Raw genomic sequence first — 19,280 nt, 5'->3', positions numbered from 1 at the left:
ACACCTCTCTACAGTTCTCCTTTAAAACCTTATACCCCCTCTCTCTACACCTTATACACCTCTCTCTACAGTTCTCCTTTAAAACCCAGCATATGCTTTGATTAGGGCACAACATTAACACTAATATACATTCTGTCATGTGCTCTGAGCGGACGTGACTAGGAGCAGCACAGCTGTTGTACTGTATATGTGGCAGGGTGGCTCTACGACACAGCTCCTCCTAGCGGCCTTAGACAGATAGTTCAGGACGCTACAGCTGTATCTATAGCAACCTGTCACAGGCTAAACGTCCTAGTCCGACCTCCGCTCATAGCTCCGCCCGTCTCAGGTGTCACTGACGTTCTGGAGGCGAAGGCCGTGACGTAATGCAGAGGCCGGGCCTGAGGAGGAAGTTGTTGTTATTGCTGCAGAAGAGGCTGCTGTCTGTGCGGACACAGCCGGGATCACTGACCGAGATTTGTCCCTACAGCGGCGGGGACAGCGCGCCCTGATGAAACTCACACAGCGGCCTCTATGGAAGTGATGGAGAGTCCACTGAACCTGGTGAGTATCCTGTGCTCGCCCTGCGCTCCCCAGTCCGGGGCCATTGTGCTTTCCCAACCATTCGGGGGGAGGGGGTATAAGACAGAGAGGACAGACTGCCATTCCCTGCATCCTCCGCGCCCAGGCTGGGATTCCAAAGCAGAAGAGCAGCTGGCAAGTCAGTAGGGCTGTGCAGGGTGAGGTCACTGCAGGTGTAATGTTAACACTGGCATTGCTGTACGATGGGGAGAATTCATCATTTATGTATTACTCAGCACTTCAGAGGTAATGTAATTACAGATAGGGGTGGTAGGGTGTGTGTATGGGGAGAAGCGGTTAAAGTGTACTTAAGAGGGGTGATTATAAAGAAAATATACACACCCGGGGTTTCCTCCAGCCTGGTTGCTACCACGCTGTCCTTTTCGTGCCTGTCCGTTCGCCCGCAATTGTCCCCAGTGATCCTCCACTTGGGCCAGTCAGCGCAGTCCAACAAGATGCGCTCCCTTGTCATGCAGTAGTACTGCACAGGCGCAGAACGCTCCCCGCAATGTGCATGCGCAGTTGGCCCTGGACCTGCGGTCTTTCCGGGGCCAATTGTGGGCGAAGGCAGAGGCAGGAAAGGATGGCGTGGAAGTGATCAGGCTGGAGGAAGCCCCCAGGTATGTAGATTTTCTTTATAATCACTCATCTCAGGTACCCTTTAACCTCCCTGGCGGTAAGCCCGACCTACGCACAGGCTAGCAGCCGGAGAGGATCGCATGGCCTCCGGAGTGTTTTTTTAAATACATTTTGTTTTAAATGGTTAAGCTAGCACTTTGCTAGCTAAATATGCCTCTCAAGTGCCGCCGGTCCCCCCGATCACCGCCGGTAAACGTACCCCCCAGGGATCCTGCGATGGCGCAGCCTCCCAATCAGCTCCAGGCTTCACTATGGGGAGGAACGGAACTGCGCATGACGTCATAGCGACGACTGAAGCCAAATACTGAAGCTGTGGCTCTCGCGGGATCGTGGACAGGTAAATATTACTGGCGGTGATCGGGGGGGGAGCATGTTTAGCTAGCAAAGTGCTAGCTTAGACATTAAAAACAAATTTTATTTTTTAAAAAATCCTCCCGCGGATGCAGCATCAGAAACTGCGTACCGCCAGGGAGGTTAAAGAGAAATCGTATCCAAGGTTTGATCTTCATCCCAATCAGTAGCTGATAACCCCCTTTCCCATGAGAAATCTTTTTCTTTTCACGAATGCATCATCAAGGGTCTCTGTATGGCTGATATTGTGTTGAAACCCCTCCCACAGTGTGATGTCAGGACCATGGTTCTGACATCACACTTTGGGAGCCTTGTTGCATTGTGGGCAATAACAGTGGTTTCCAACTGCCAAAATGCATCATCTCTTTCCACAGACATCACCTGCCAGCAGTAAAAATGTCACCATGTGATTGTCAGAATGTAAATCAGGGAGAGGAAAGATTTTGCAATGGGCAAACATTGACTAAATCATCTATACATAATAATTATTATAAAAATGATATTACTGAGATTCAACTAGCTGACATCGGGGAGTACATTTGAAATCGGCGCTGGTAGACTTGGGCGCAGGATACAGCGGTATATGGCTGATCCTGCTTCTGCACAAGTCCGGGCCGATTTAATTACTATTCCCACTCCAGGCCGCCATGGATAGTGGGGGAATGAAATAATTCGGCTTCCAGCGATTGCTGGAGGCCGAATTATTATGTTTTTAGGCAACCTCGGCTCCGTCTTCTGACGGAGCCGACGTTACTCACTGAGCGCTGCAATAGGAATGATTCCTATTGTAGTCTATGGAAGTGCCGGCTGCGCCCAAATCTAGCAGTGCTGAAAAGCACTGCTCCGACATCGGGTGCCCCAATTTTCTCGTGCCGAATTTCTATGCATGTGGTAATGTATTTTAGCCACTCCACCACTGGAGTAATTGTTGTTATTGTTCTATAGCACCAACACCCCCTATGGCACTTATTAGTGGTGAGGGGATAGGAGTTCTTCGACGCCACTTATTAGTGGGGAGTGGATAGGAGTGTAGCTTAGACACATTTTTACTGGGCCATGAGTTTTTGGGGCTCAGGTATCCCTTTAATATTTTGTTGTGATCACATCATACTGAGGGTAACGTGCTTCTATACGTCGACTATCTTGTGTGTTTAAAATGGAATGCTGGTAGGAATTGAATCTATTTTCACCCTGTATTTTCCTGGCCTAATGTGCGCAACAAATGTTGGGAAGAGAAGACAGAATAGGTTTTACAAATGATGCTTATTTTTTATAGCAGACCTGAACTCTCCATCCTCTGTGCTCTAAAAGATACATACTAACCTTTAACGAAAAACATTTCTTTGTTACAGCCGATACAAATCCTGCAACAAGTTGCAGTGTTTGTACTTCCTGCTTTCATTGAAGCAGGCATATTGTTAACGTCCTGTGGTTACCAATTCGCTGTTCTGCCGTAGCAGCCAGCTGATACAGCTGCAAGTTCAAATTACAACTTGTGATTAGTCACAGATGAGAGTGAATTAGAGAGGCTAAACTATCTATATGTATACTATGTGCATTTCTCTATGCTTTCCTTCTGTCCTGTGCAAAAGTTCAGGTCTACTTTAAATAAAATGCTTTAAGGAATTTCTACTTATCTGGTCTGGCCGGTTACTCATATTTCATACCCATTTCTTTACCTTTCATGGTCTGTCCGGTGGATTTGGGAAATGATTATCTTATAGACTCCTATTGCTGTAAACTATGAATCAGCACATGAGGAAAATTGGAGTGGAGGGAGGGCGGAGAACAGTGATTTGGCCACTGCACGGCCAAGGTGATTGGACTGGCGGACCGCTTGCAGAAGGGGGTTTCAGAGTTGCTGTCCACATGCTAGTTTCTCCGCAGAGGTGGTTATCGGCCAAGTTTAATCTAGCATTTGTACATAGCCTTGACTGTCAACTGATTATCTTTAGACATCAGACATCAGTTGAGCTTTTCCACACCAGACTTGCCACTGAATGCCTACATAGGACTAGGAAAACCTCTCGCGTGTCTGAAGTTGGATTTTCAAGACCAGTGTTCTCCCCAGAATTTTTTTCCAGCCGGGTGGCATGAAAAAGTAAGTCGGGTGTGGTGAGATAAGAGAATGCAGGGCAGGTGCTTCTGTGTGCAACTCTGCTTACACAATAGGAGGAGGTGAGCTGATGACAGTCGGGTGCTCACCAAAACTAGAGGGGTGGAGCACCCAGCTAAAAGAGCCTGTGGAGAACACTGAAGACTACTGTATTTTTTTGGACCATAAGATGCACTTTCTCTCCCCCAAAGTGTGTGTGGTGGGGAAGGGAGTGGGTGCGTCTTATGGTCTGAGGGTATCCTCTATAATTTTTGTTCACATCTAAAATCGCAATCGCTGACATCAGTGATTTGCGATTTTGTGGGTGTTTTTTTTTAATTTTGTTTTTTTTTTTCCCCTCCCTTCCGGTGCTCGGGTGGTTTCTGCGTTTTTTTTAAAACTCTTTTCTAAGTGGTTTTGCAGAGCGATTCGGCTTTTTTCACTTCCTGACACAAGTCAGGAAGTAAACTCTTTGACCTGAAAATGAATAAATACAATGTATTTATTCATCAAAGCGCTGGGGTAATCGCTATACAAAGTGCTTTTTCAAGCGCTTTGCAATCTCCCAATACCTTCTATTGAGCAAAAACTTTCAAAAAATTGGACAGCCAGCACTTTAGTGAGCGGATCGGAATCGAACTGCTCAGATGAGAACACTCTCATAGGGAATCCTTGCACAAGCTTTTTAGGGTGATTTTCAAAATCAACGGTGCTTGAAAAAAAGGCAAAAACGCCCTAGGTGTGAATGAGCCCGAAGTGCCTTCTTTGTACTAATTTGCCGCCCTGTGTCTTCATTGTCACTTCTCGGTGTACCCTGTGTGCCATCGCGATTTCCTTGAATCGAAAGTGCTTCTGTGTGAATGATCATATATGGACATATTGTACACAGTGTTTTACGCCAGCGCTGTAAATCTGCAGAACAGTGCCCCAATGTGAACGGGCCCTAAGAAATGCATCATCTTTTATTCTCCTTTAAAAAAAAATAAAAGCCGTATTTTGCGGTTAGAAAGGGAAATTTGGGCACATGGAGGTGGCCGCACTCGGGCACCTTTTGGGTGCGAAAATCTCCTTCTATGCCCTGCGGTGGTAGGGAGGGTTACAGTTTAGGGGGCAACGTAGGGCTAGGGGTAACCACGGGAGGGGGTCCTTAGGGTTGGGGGGGCTTTTAGGGTAAGGCTCCACCGGGGGAGGTTTCTGTGTGAGAGTAGAGTTAGGTTTAGCCATCCTCTATAATAAAACCCCTTTGTCTCTGCGTCCCATGTCCGTGTGTGTCCCTGCATGCTACTGCTCATGTGCCGCAGGGACAGCCATTGGACGGGAGCAGGACAGGCTGGGTGGCGGGCACGTGCACATGCGTAATGACTGCGGCGGCAGTCATGGGAGGGGAGGGAGGCGGGCTTTAAACACAGACCTAGAGCCTGTTTTTAAACGGGCTTAGGTCTACTAGTAGTAAAATAATTACCCTGTGCCCTTTCCCGACCCCCCCCCCGGCGCCTTTTTACTTGTGCGTGTCCTCAAAAGCCGAGGTTCTGACACATTTTTGAAATAACACAAAAATAAATTGATTGGAGTGAATCAGGAAAGCTGTGGTTCATCAAATAGTACACAAGTCTTCATTTCTCAGTCCATCCTGAGCACAAACATGGATACGGACCTGGAAGACAGCACTGGTATACTGCATCTGCATATGATGGCAGCAGACATGGCATGGAGCCCTAGGCCTTATTCAGATTATCTGTGTTGTATTTGTATTTTTCCCACAGCACTTTAGAGCTGACAGCTTGTATAAGTCAATGGACTCATTCACATGGATTTTCCATCCATGAAGAAAACCAAACCTGAAAGCGGTTTGCTTTTTATTGCACACCTGTCTGCATTTTTGTATCAAAATGAATAATTACTGGCCATAAACATGCATGGAAAATATGCACAGAGCGTACATAAGAAAAACCTATGTATGTGAACACAGTTGATGGTGTGAACTGGGCCTTACGGAAGTGTGTGTAGAAAGACATATCCGTTACAAAACAGCCTGTGTGGAGGGGGAGAGCGTGTGAGATTGTAATGAAGAGGAGTCCCACCGGACAGGACAGCTGCTCCCAAAGGCCGGGGAGTTGTCACATAGCGAGGAATGGTGTTGTAATAGAATAATAAAGAGCACCTGAAGAGTGCTCAAACATAATGCCTGTGGCGCATCCTTTTGTAGTAGCAATAAGTCACTGACAGAAAATGTAATTTACTCAACGTCTCACTGTAAAACAGTATGTATTCCAGAAATCTGTGTTCCAGTCACATTACTGCCACCAGAGGTAAAATAATACAGTATAATCATTTTTGCTGAAGTGTCCCTTTTTTTAAAGGACACCCCGAAACGAGGGCTATGGTAAGAGGAATTCCCTTCACACACACTACACACAGATTTTCAATAGATTTCAGAATGAGATCTTTGAAAATTTGTGTCTGCCGGGTCCCAATTCCCCTGCGTGGTTCTCACCTGTCCACCGCATGGTACCTGTCTGCTTCTGCCCGCTGGCTGCTTTGTCTTCTTTACTGCCATGTGCTTGGGCACCTGTGTGATGTAATACAGGGGACAGACACTAGGGGCCTCTAGTGTGTATCTGCATTACGCCACACAGGCGCCCAGCAAGGACATGGTAGTAAGGAAGACGCCAGGGAGAAACAGAGACGGGGCTGTGCGGCAGACAGGTGAGAATACTGTAGTAGGTCGTTGAATCGAATGCCGCAAGCATCTTGCTCCCGATCTGCCACCAATTGACCAAAATTTTTCATCCGGACCCATTACCCTTATTGAGCGATTTCAGCTAGAAATCACTCGATCAGTCAATCGATCCAATTGATCAGGTTAAATGCTGCAGTGACTTTTTTTTTTTTCTTTTTCCTGATTCGATCAAGGACAGGAGAAATTGGTGAGTGTATGACCTGCTTTATCATTCATAATAATTTTCAAATTGGATGAAAATCAGTGCTGCCAAGAGCATCCCCGATCGACAATGTGACCAGTTTCGGGCCAATATTGGTCTAATGTATCGTTCGGACATGCTGCAGTACGTTAGGCCGTCATTGCTGATCAGGTGCACAGTGGTAACAGCGAGGTAATATAAGGACAAGCCATGAACGCGACAAAGTCCGCAGCGCTGCCCCCCAGTGTATAAATGTACCCTCATGTGTGCATTTATACATTACCTGTCCTGCGTCTCCCCCCCCAAGCGGCGCCCATCCGTCTTCCGCTTCTTTCCTTTTCTGTTTGCGCCTTACACGTCACATGCACTAAACGCTGGTGCCATGTGAGGCGCAAATAGAAGAGGAAGACTGGTGGGCTCTGTACGGTGGGCCATTTTAGGGGGCAACAGGACAGGTGCATACCTATAATTCAGCCGGCGGGAGATTTGGGCAATAAACTGCTCACCCTGCTCCTGCACAAGTTTCGGCGGCGTTAATTACTATTCCCCCTCCAGGCTGCCATGGATAGTGGAGGAAGATGTAATTTAGCTCCCAGTTTTCGCTGGCGGATGAATGACAGTGTTTTTGTTGTAATTTGTGCCCCGTCTTTTGACAGCGCCCACTATAGCTGTAATTCCTATTATGGCCTGGGGTGGCGCCGGCTGCGTCCAAATCCCCTGCACTGTTTTTACAGCGCTTGGTAATGTATAAATGGACACGGGGGGGGGGGCACATTTATACACTAGGGTGGCTGTTGCTCACTTCCTGTGGCCAAAATACAAATTGCAAGGAAGTGTATTGAAAAATACGCTTCTGCGTATGCACATCGCAGCGTAAACGGGAGACAGTTTAAAATATCAGCGGTGCCATTGACTTACATGACTTCCGGTCAACGCACGTCACCGTAGAAGTTGACCTATAACCCACTGATGCGTTCCCGTCATATGCAATACTTCCATCATACCGCATCAGGTATGAAATGTCCCATAGACTATCATTGCTTTATTGCTGCAGTAAAAACGGGTAATGCAACGCAATAAAAACGCTCTAGTGTGAAGGGGGCTTCAGAGGGAGCATGATATGATAAAATGTCTAGATAGAGGAAGCTGTATGGCACCTCTTGCAATGTTTTCCAGCACAGTCAGGATGACGCGCTCTGTGTGGCAGCACAGGACATTCCAATGCTACAGCTTGGTTGTTTTGATTCTGTGAGGTACAGTTAATGATTGCTGTATGCCCTGGGTTGTTGTCATACATTGTTCTTGTGTCACGCTAGCCGGAACATAATTATGTGCTCACATGCATCTGCTGTAGGAAAGCCTGTACCTTAATGCTAAGACACTGAATAGTAATTGTTCTATTTGGTGTCTTCATTAAACTGTTACTAATAAACATTGATGAGGCACATGTCACTGCTTAGTCAGAACCTTGTGTGTGTGTGTGTGTGTACGCGTGTGTGTGTGTGTGTGTGTGTGTACGCGTGTGTGTGTGGTGTGTGTGTGTGTGTGTACTGTTTTTTTATTTTCTATGAAGCCTTTGCCAGGTTTGCTTTGAGGCTGGTTTTACACCCGGCCAGTGCGTTTTCGGTGCAATGCGACATGGCATCACAACGCACCAAATGCACAACATAAGATCCTGAAGAACAATGCCGACAGGGTCACATGCATAGCGCCACTGCCCCCCACTGGACAGGAAGCACGTCGCTGGGATTCCTGGGTCTCCCCCTCACTCCACGCATGTGTGCCACACCACGGCTGCCAACATGTTTACATTTTCTGCATCGCACATTGACTTGCATTACTTCCATCGCTGCAGTGCAGTAACGCAACATTTCTGACATGACGCATTAAGTGTGCTGGGCTCCATTGCCTTGCATTGCCGTTGTTACCCTGTGATATAACGGGGTTACAACACAGGATTCCAATGCAAATGTAAAATGGGCCTAAACAATACCTGTAGCCACTGAAAAACAAATATATACTCCCCTAAGAAGATAGAAGGCTCTGAGAGCCCTTAGAACCTTCCTGTTCCACTGTCGGGCCTCCTGTTGCAGCATCCGGCTTAAATGTCAAAGAAGCCTTTGGGTCTCTTTGGCGAGGCTTTGGAAGTACTCAGGCTTCCAAGTACTTCAGATGACCAGAGGCTCCATACTAAACGCAAGTACTCCTGAAAGCCTTTCTGAGAAGACCTAAAGAGGCAGCCATCAGGAAATGTAAATGGGGGGCCCGGCATGGCATCAAGGAGACTGAGAGAAGACCAGGAAGGCTCTGTAGGATCCAGAGCCTTCCCTAGTCTTAGGTGAGTGTGTAACTTTTTTTTTTTTCTTGGTGGCTACAGATATCCTTCAATATACCAGAATGCCATAATTAACTCTAGTTTCACAAAATGATTCCAGGGGTGACACGTGCCTCTGAAGGCGTCTGGTACTGAAACCGTTCTCCAATGTTGTTACGGAACACTTCATGTAATTGTGCATCTCTAGTACACTGAAAAGGCGTGAATACATTTGCTATTACCCCCTAACTAATGCCTACTTACCAAGCAAAGCTTAAAAAACGTGGTTACATACAGTAAAGCAATCAACTGCAGTACATTCCAACGGAGCAACAGGATAATGAACTCCATCAAACGTACCTGTACAGAACTGGTACCATTCAACCATATGTGGAGGTCCATACACTAAATCAATACGGCACTTGGTGTTCAAGTGCTGTATATTGAAACAAAGTGAATGGAAGCGCTTTTAAACAGTTATGGCTTTTCGCGTCTGTCCTGTCATCCTGGACAGACGCGTTCAGTGTGTTCTTTGGCTTTTCTGTTTGGTTGCACAACAGCATTTAGTATTGGCTTAACGAGACGCCGGGCAGTAGCCTGTGTAAATCAGCCCTAATACATAATTGTGTTTGCTGATTCAGAATGGATATTTGTATGACTGTGAAGACACTAGATTCTCAACACTTGGTATGCATATCCCAGGGGGTACTTTAGTAGGCCTCCAGGGGTACTTGAACTGCATTCATGTAAAAAAAGACGCAGGGGGTTGCCGCTAGTAAAATATTGCTAAACTTAGCAATATTCTACTACTGCATTTTGATAGTAAAATATTGGTAATATTTACCAGTATTTTATTATGGCTAAATCTAACCCTTAACTCACACAGAACCCTCCCCTGGTGGTGCCTAACCCTAAACCCGCCCCCACTGGTGGTACCTAACCCTAAGACTCACCCTGGTGGTGCCTTATCCTAAACCTACCCCCCAGTGGTGCCTAACCCTAAAGCCTAATCTACACGTAGCGATCTGGTGGCTCGATTAGCCGCCAGATCGCCTCTTCCGCATCCCCACGCGTGCGTCGGATTCGATACCCGCTCATCCCCGCCGCTTATCTTCCGCTCGATTCCCCGCTATTGTCCGCTCGCGGGGGTTGAGCGGGGAATCGGCCGCGGCGAGATCGGACATGTCGGATCTTATCAATCTAGCCGCATCAGCTCGATTGATGAGCCAAATCGCAGCGTGTAGACCCAGCTTAAGACCCATCCTGGTGGTGCCTAACCCTAAACCTGCACCCCCCCCCCCCCACCCTGGTGGTGCCTAACCCTAAGACTCTCCCCGGCGGTGCCCAACCCTTCCTAAAGCTAACCCCCGTCTTCTGCAAAGCCGTGGCTAAATGTTATCCACAAGCCAATTTTTTCTACAAGCTTTTTCTGCAAGCCTGTCTGTGGTAATTTCCCCCTCTTGCAGCTAGTCGGGCACCGAAATCTACCTTCATAGCTGCATTTGCGGCAAAGAAGGTAAAATTCAGCACCCTGGGGTGCCTGCTAACAGCCTGCGCCCAAATTTCCCTATCATGTTGCAAAATGCGGCTTTTATTAAAGGCACCTATTGCAGAGCCGTTTTTACCAAAAGGGCTCCTGCACCCCTTTTTTACTGCTTCGACCTAAACTTGTACATGGCCAGCACCGTACATGCTGTAATGTTAAGAAAAACTGCCCTAGATGGATAAGATTGCAGACAAAGCACTTGCATGGAGACATACATATACAGTGGTGTGAAAAACTATTTGCCCCCTTCCTGATTTCTTATTCTTTTGCATGTTTGTCACACTTAAATGTTTCTGCTCATCAAAAACCGTTAACTATTAGTCAAAGATAACATATTTCAACACAAAATGCAGTTTTAAATGATGGTTTTTATTATTTAGTGAGAAAAAAAAACTCAAAACCTACATGGCCCTGTGTGAAAAAGTAATTGCCCCCCTTTGTTAAAAAATAACTTAACTGTGGTTTATCACACCTGAGTTCAATTTCTGTAGTCACCCCCAGGCCTGATTGCTGCCACACCTGTTTCAATCAAGAAATCACTTAAATAGGAGCTACCTGACATAGAGAAGTAGACCAAAAGCACCTCAAAAGCTAGACATCATGCCAAGATCCAAAGAAATTCAGGAACAAATGAGAACAAAAGTACTGTAATTGAGATCTATCTATAACCTGGTAAAGGTTATAAAGCCATTTCTAAAGCTTTGTGACTCCAGCGAACCACAGTGAGAGCCATTACCCACAAATGGCAAAAACTTGGAACAGTGATGTACCTTCCCAGGAGTGGCCGGCTGATCAAAATTACCCCAAGAGCACTGAGAAAACTCACCAGAGAGGCCACAAAAGACCCCAGGACAACATCTAAAGAACTGCAGGCCTCACTTGCCTCAATTAAGGTCAGTGTTCACGACTCCACCATAAGAAAGAGACTGGGCAAAAACGACCTGCATGGCAGATATCCAAGGCGCAAACCACTTTTAAGCAAAAAAAAAACATTAAGGCTCGTCTCAATTTTGCTAAAAAACATCTCAATGATTGCCACGGCTTTTGGGAAAATACCTTGTGGACCGACGAGTCAAAAGTTGAACTTTTTTGGAAGGTGCGTGTCCCGTTACATCTGGCGTAGAAGTAACACAGCATTTCAGCAAAAGAACATCATACCAACAGTAAAATATGGTGTTGGTAGTGTGATGGTCTGGGGTTGTTTTGCTGCTTCAGGACCTGGAAGGCTTGCTGTGATAGATGGAACCATGAATTCTACTGTCTACCAAAAAATCCTGAAGGAGAATGTCCGGCCATCTGTTCGTCAACTCAAGCTGAAGCGATCTTGGGTGCTGCAGCAGGGCAATGACCCAAAACACACCAGCAAATCCACCTCTGAATGGCTGAAGAAAAACAAAATGAAGACTTTGGAGTGGCCTAGTCAAAGTCCTGACCTGAATCCTATTGAGATGTTGTGGCATGACCTTTAAAAAGGCGGTTCATGCTAGAAAACCCTCAAAGCTGAATTACAACAATTCTGCAAAGATGAGTGGGCCAAAATTCCTCCAGAGCGCTGTAAAAGACTAGTTGCAAGTTATCGCAAACGCTTGATTGCAGTTATTGCTGTTAAGGGTGGCCCAACCAGTTATTAGGTTCAGGGGGCAATTTCTTTTTCACACAGGGCCATGTAGGTTTTGAGTTTTTTTTCTCTCACTAAATAAAAAATAAATAAAAACTATCATTTAAAACTGCATTTTGTGTTCAATTTATGTTATCTTTGACTAATAGTTAACGGTTTTTGATGAGCAGAAACATTTAAGTGTGACAAACATGCAAAAGAATAAGAAATCAGAAAGGGGGCAAATAGTTTTTCACACCACTGTAGATGACGTGCAGCACAGCATGAGGACTTCACAGCACATAACAAGTGGATAAGTAGTGCTTGCAGAATGCAGAGTTAACACATAGCTATTGTAAAACACTTATCAGATTCCGCCTATTTCAGGTCAGAGTTTGGCACAAACATTTCAAGGGCCAGTCTACAGTAAAGCTTCTGTCTTTAGTTGTTGCATAAACAGCCGTGTAAGTTCAGGCAATGCGTGCAGTGTCAGGATTATGTAAATCCACAGAAACAACCACTTGTACATACTTGCATGCTGCTGCCAGCTGGGGATTGTGGTGTGCGTTTCACCAGCCTTCTCATCAATGAATATCTGTTTAGCATGTTCCACCTGACTCCACACTCGCTCAAGTTGCTCTGGATGGGGTAAAAGAGAAGCCTTACATGTGGAAACACCTTGCAGGCATTTACCGCCTCCACATTTTTCACGAAACCATTGCTGTGGCATGAGGTATTGTTTTGTCAATTCCAACCCTCCCCTTCCCCCACTAGGGCAGAAAGTGTCCATCTTGCATCATTTTCTATCAGAAAGCTGTGTGTGGTGGTGGTGGGGGTGTGGAGGGGATGCTCAGTCAGAATAGATTGCATGCACAAGCTACCTGCTATGTTTGCTTGAAGAAAACACAACATGCGGGCACCTGGGATAGCTCAGTGTTGCTCTGCTTCCTGTCTGCTCAGTGACTTCTAAGGCTCCAGAGGGAAATGAAAATAAACCCGTTAACCCTTTTAGACTATTCTTTTTAAGAGTTTGTTTTTAGTTGTTATAGTTGTGTGGTTTAATACATTGAAGAACGGATATTTTGACTGCAATGCCCTTTTTCTTATTTAAAATGTTAATGGAGAACTGTAGTTTTGTCTAGTACAGGTAGTCCCCGGTTAACAAATGAGATAGGCACTGTAGGTTCGTTCTTAACCTGAATCTTTTCTTAAGTCGGAACACTGTGCCATCTCTTGCCCCTGTACCTCTTCAGGGCCCCCCCTCCCATGCCTCCAGTGTCCCCCTCTGTGCCACATCTGCCCTCTGTACATGCTTATACAAGTTTAAAAGCCATTTTTTTCTTTGAATTTTTCAAAATCGATTTTCTCAAGTCCAATTTGAAAAAACATTTTGGGCTTGTTCCCATGGAAACAGAGAATCCATGACGTTCGTATCGGCAGGTCGGGCGTTCGTAAGTTGGGGACTACCTGTACTCATATGCAATAAACAGCTGAAGTGCTGACAAAGTGCCAGTCTAAATTGGTACAAATCATTCCAGTGCTTGGCATACTTGGAAATCATTTTTTGTACTGTTCCACATTCCTGCACACAGTAGAACACTAGGCTTGGCAATTGAAAGGTGTGTCTGTGTGTGTCTGTGTGTGTGTGTCTGTGTGTGTCTTTGTCAGAAGTTGTGGAAGTTGAGTCCTCAGTAAACTTGTCACACATCTGTAACTTTCAAAGACAGCTTTAAGCTGCCAGGACATATGGGAGACTAATTTATCAAGATCCTGAAAGGACAGTATATATGGTGTGATATTTCACTTTGCATTGCTGTCTCCTAGCATTTATGTGCAATAGAAATGGTAAGTGAGATGCTAACCATTTTGAGCTGATGTAAAATGTATGTTTTATGAAAACTGAAGCAGTTAGGGATGGGACCACACAAAATCATCAGCTATTGCATTTGATTGGTCCACTTCCAAGCTGTCAAAGGTTTCATAAAATGTAACATGCAATTTGCATTAACTCAGAATGACATAGGGAAACATGAACATTACATTGCACACCTTGAAGGTGTTACCCATGGAAACTGGGCTGTGGGGGTAACTGAAATCAAACCTAAAGCGGAAAAAAAATTATGATATATTGAATTGTACAATATGTGTAGTATGGATAAGGAATAGAATATTGGTAGCAAAGAAAAGAGTCTTGTATTTTTATTTTTAGTTATTTAGGAGGTTTTTTTTATAACTTTTCATCATTCGGTCACAGTTGCAGTTTTAAAAGCACACTCTTTTAGACAATAAAACAAAACCGTAATAATGAACTTTCCTGTAGTAAGACTCAAGCTGCCTGTCACAATTTCTTAGCTGTGGGCTATATTCAAATAGCGATAATTATTACCATGCGCTAGAGGGAATTATCTAACAATTGGAGCAGCGTGTAAGACAGAGGGATCCCTTAAACCCTCAAATTGTGCAAAGAGTTAAAGATATATATATAGGTCTGACACGCGCTAATTCAATTAAATCTTCTTTATTCCAATAAAAATTAGTTAAAAAGAGAAAAACAGCAAAAAGGTAAAATATCCCTAATCCACTCATTCACTCCACGCCACCTCTACATACACACCATTGAAGGGCCCTTCTGAAAAATGTAAAAAAAAGTTAGGGATATAGTGCTCTCAATACGTTTAAGATTCTACCCCAACAATTTCCTATATTGATCTAAATAAAAAGAAGAGGAAATATCGCGATGTGGACTATGACCTATGACCCCATTAATATGGGGTCGGATGTTCCGGAAAATGGTATATAGGAAGTGAAAACGAGTGCAGCTTCAGACTATCAAAATCCTCCTGAAGAAGGCCAACGTATATTGGCAGAAACGCGTTGAGGTTTCTTTCTTCTGTATACATTGTTGGTGGCGGAGACCGTGGACGGAGTGGTATACCGCGTAAGCGCGCAGCGGTTACCTATGCAACAAGGTCCAGAGGTCTTCTTCTGAGTGGTGACGTCACCCAAAAAGCAAAGCCAACACGTACGTGAGTTACGCTGAGCGGAAGTGCGCCGAGCGGAGCTCTGTATTTTTCAAACGGAAGTGACGCATGCTGCACTAGGAGGCCAGCGTGGAGTGCACCGAGAGAGCTGTCTGACAGCGGATGTTCCCGGCTTAACGGAGTGGTATGTGGATTATGCAAGAATCTGTATAACGAACTATTATTGAAACAACCCCCTGTTATGCAACTGGATTAATCTGTTTTTATAATTGGAACACGGGACATTATTTGAAGAGGCTCAACAGGACGGACTTCTAATCAGTATAAGGCCTGGAACCCACTGAAATCAGCAAACGCAAAACGCAACCGCTAGCGTTTTGTCTGAGCGGTTTGCAAGCGGATTCATGCGCGTTTTTGGTCATGTTTTGCATTGTATTTTTTTGCCCAGCGGGTGCGTAGCGTTTTGCGTTTTTATCCTGATTGGTCCTGTGAATTATTTTTAATTTTGTTACAGTGTGCTGAACCGCAAAACGCTAGCAAAACCGCTCAGTTTAGGTTTTGCTGAGCGTTTCTGCTAGCGTTTTAATACTTTACATTGAAGCGCTAACGCTCCCAAAATGCTGCAGGTCCTGCGTTTGCGTTTCTGGGAAACGCAAACGCTCCTGTGAAAGTTGCCCCATCCATTAACATTACCCCAGCGTTTTGGCAAACTGCTAGCGTATCGCAGTGCTGCCAAAACGCTGCCAAAAGCGCTCCTGTGGGTTCCAGCCCTAAGGCCTTTTATTTAGATCAATATAGGAAATTGTTGGGGCAGAATCTTAACGTATTGAGAGCACTATATCCCTAACTTTTTTTTTTTTCCCATTTTTTTTTAGAAGGGCCCTTCAATGGTGTGTATGTAGAGGTGGCGTGGAGTGAATGAGTGGATTAGGGATATTTTACCTTTCTGCTGTTTTTCTCTTTTTAACTAATTTTTATTGGAATAAAGAAGATTTAATTGAATTAGCGCGTGTCAGACCTATATATCTATATTCAAATAGCTCAGAGAAGCTCTTTTGCATGTCCTTTTTTTTTTAACTCTTCCTGTACTGGAAAATAAATGACACACCTTTTTTTGCTACTGGCATTCTATTTCTTAGCTGTACTATACATACAATTCATTATATCATAATTTTTTTTTTTTTTTCTTTTTCTTCAGATTTTGTTTGAATTCGGAGTCGGTGGTTTCATAAACTGAGTCGGATGACTTTTGTACCGACTCCACAGCCCTGCATGAAAATATTTAAAATGGGGACGATGGTTAGCTAAAGCTATAAAATGATTTTTTTTCTTTGACAAAAATAAACATTTTTTTTTACTTTTCAGTGACAGTAGTATTCTTATTCTTCTAGTAAAATATGATGGCTATTTTGTTCTTGTATTTGTAGGCACATCAACAAAGCAGGAAAGCTGACCGGTTTCTGGCCACTGGGAAGTATGAAGAGGCAATTGCATGTCACAGAAAAGCTGCTGGTATGTCCACACTGTGGTAATAAACCATAGTTTTCTCATATCCTACGGTACTGATTCTTGTCGTTGCCACACCTCAGTAAAATTTATTGTGCTGTACTGCCAATGAAGACCATGCCTTGTAAATGCCCCCTTTTTTCTTGTTTTTGTTTTTTTTTAACCACAATTGAACAAACTCCATTAGGTTGACTGTTCTCATCTTCCCAGCCAGTCCTGGCAAGCAGAGTTCAATGTCCTGGCAGTCTAAGCCATGCCCTCACCCATAGTGCACTGCAAGGCAGTGGGGATGCACAAGGTTATGTGACATGGTATCATTACCACTTAGCTGGAAAGACTGAATAGTGGAGACCAGCACAATAGAAGTAACTGGTAGGGTAAGTACTCCAGGATTATTTTCCAATCCTGAAGTTCAGCTTTACAGTTTTAAGGTGGCCATACACTGGTCCCCACTGTCTTCTTCTCCGCTCCGGGCTCCAGACCGTTCCTGCAGCTACTGAACTTTCTGTCCAGGGGAAGTTTAAACAGTAGAGGGCACTCTACTGTTTAAACTTCTTGCCGGGACAGGAAGTTCTGTGTAGCTGCAGCCGGTTCGGAACCCAGCGCGGAAAGAAGACCAGGGGACTTGCGCCGGCCGGAACAGGTAATGTATACCCGCTGTATTGCGTCGGGCATTCGAACGCCGCCATCGACGCACTGCCGACCCGCCGGCGATCGAGAGAAATCTTTCCGCACGGACGGATCGACAGGAATCAACGGGAACGATCGATTTCGGACGGAAATCGATCGTTCTGTCAGCGGTGTGCGTGGCGATTTCACAGCCGATTCGATCACTGTGATCGAATCGCCCGTATATCGGCGGGAAAAACGTTAGGTGTATGGGCCCCTTAGGAAGGCTCACTTTACAGACGCTTCCTAGCTCCCGGATGAGCAGCCTGTTCCGTTTCATGCATGTGGGTGGGCAAGTATGAGTTGCCCTTGTAAGGGGACAATACAAAACAGTTGTCACTCATTAGTGATTTATTTTACTAGCGGCATTATGGGAGACCTTTTGCAATTGTAGATTTTCATCCGAGACAATCGAACTATTGTCTTGGGCAACAAAAACCTAGCATCTACAAAGCTTATTACGTAAACTTTATTAATGGTGTATTGAGTTACTTAAAGGAAACCCAAGGTGAGATGGATATGGAGGCTGCCATATTTCTCTCCTTGTAAAGAAAAAAAAATGCCAGTTGCCTCGCAGCCCTGTTAATCTTCTAGCGTAAGTAGTGTCTCAGTTCAAACTCTGGAACAAGCATATGGCTAATTCAACAAAATCAGAGTCAGCTGAGTCAAGTACCTGATCTGCTGAATGCTTGTTCCAGGTTCTATGGCTAAAAGTATTAGAGACACAGGATCAGGACTGCCAGGGAACTGGTATTTAAAAGTAAATAAATATGGTGGCCTCCATATTGCTCTCACCTCGGGTTCTCTTTAACTAGAGTTGTTTTGCTCAGTTTACTAGGACTATCAAACAAAGGAGTCTGAGTGACATAAGCTGCTCTCACTTCTAAGCTATTGGCAACCAGTCATTCATAGGGCTTGATTCATTAAACAGTGGAAATATTACCACAGCGCACGATAATATTACAAAGTATGAGGTAATAATCCCCAGCACGTCCGTGCATAACTACCGCGAGATTCGCTCGTATCGTCACCGTGGTACTCCATTAGCGCATCTGCTACTATGGTAATGCATTCAGCACCTATTAGGTAGTGTTTCTGTTTATAAAGGTCGTTGGATGGGATAATTTATAGCACATACACAGATCCTGGCGTCAGTGAGGAGCAAGCTACTTCCTCCTCTGTTCAGATAAGGTGGCCATACATATGGTGTTGCAATTTGATGCAAATTGGTGCCGCCACAAGCATGCCTGATTGATTCTACCAATTTAGGCCCAAAATTGGTTTAATGTATTGATCGGATATGCTGGAAAATCCCAGCTGACGTGGTCGATGGAGTGCGTGGCGGTAACGCTGTGCGATATTGGCGGAATGTGAAGGAACACTTGTCCCCACAAATGTAAATGTGTCACCTGCATTTATACTTTACCTGCCCACTGACGCCACGCTACGGTGCCCATCCTTATTCCGCATTTGCACCACACTTGCTGTTGGCGTATAGTATGTGGCACGTGTGTGACATCACACATGCGCCCTAGTGCTATATGCCAGAAGCCACATGGGGGCGGCAATGTGGAAGCAGAAGATGGATGGGGGCTGTGGTGGGGGACAGCAGGCAGGTAAAGTATAAATGCACAGGAAGGAGGGCACTTTCACATTAGGGGGCAGCGGCGGATGTGGCATCCCAAAGCCGATTCCCAAGAGATTTCATGCTGTAATCTATCGGGAATCAGCCTGCCGTGTATGGGCACCCAACAGATATCTCCGCTTCAATAAGAGAGAGATCTGTCTCTTGCAATCTGCCATACATCACTAGATGTATAAGCACCTTTAGGCTGTGCTGACAGCTGATATCTTTCCTCTCCGTGCTGTGAGGACAAAACCCATTCTTGTAATGTAGGCTCAAAAGCATGAACTTATATGTGCTGTGGAAGGTCTTGGGTGAACAAACTTTACAGTACAGAGACGAAAGATATCGGCCTAACTGAACAGGACAGAGGAGGACGTAGCTTGCCTCTTACTGATACCAGGATCTTTACATGCGCTAAAAATTCTCCTATCCGGCCGATAAACAGACACACTACCTAGTATGTGTTGCTCTTC

At 45.1% G+C, this 19,280-nt stretch overlaps 1 protein-coding gene across 6 annotated transcripts in view; it reads left to right on the top strand.

Annotated features, from left to right (window-relative positions):
• The first annotated feature begins 286 nt into the window (after positions 1 to 286).
• NRBF2 (nuclear receptor binding factor 2) overlaps positions 287 to 19,280 on the top strand; it is a 100,699-nt gene continuing 81,705 nt past the window's right edge. For all 6 annotated transcript variants that reach the window (XR_011024236.1, XR_011024235.1, XR_011024237.1 and 3 more), the window contains exons 1-2: positions 287 to 543; positions 16,433 to 16,517. Coding sequence is in view for 1 of the 6 variants with exons in the window: in XM_068255111.1 (XP_068111212.1) it covers positions 514 to 543; positions 16,433 to 16,517 (115 nt within the window). In the remaining 5 variants the exon portion in view is untranslated. The remainder of the gene's footprint in view (positions 544 to 16,432; positions 16,518 to 19,280) is intronic.

The sequence above is a fragment of the Hyperolius riggenbachi genome, chromosome 10 (assembly GCF_040937935.1).
Source record: "Hyperolius riggenbachi isolate aHypRig1 chromosome 10, aHypRig1.pri, whole genome shotgun sequence".
Taxonomy (NCBI): domain Eukaryota; kingdom Metazoa; phylum Chordata; class Amphibia; order Anura; family Hyperoliidae; genus Hyperolius; species Hyperolius riggenbachi.
Note: the sequence above shows the minus strand (reverse complement) of the source record. Positions and strands in the feature narration are given on the sequence as shown.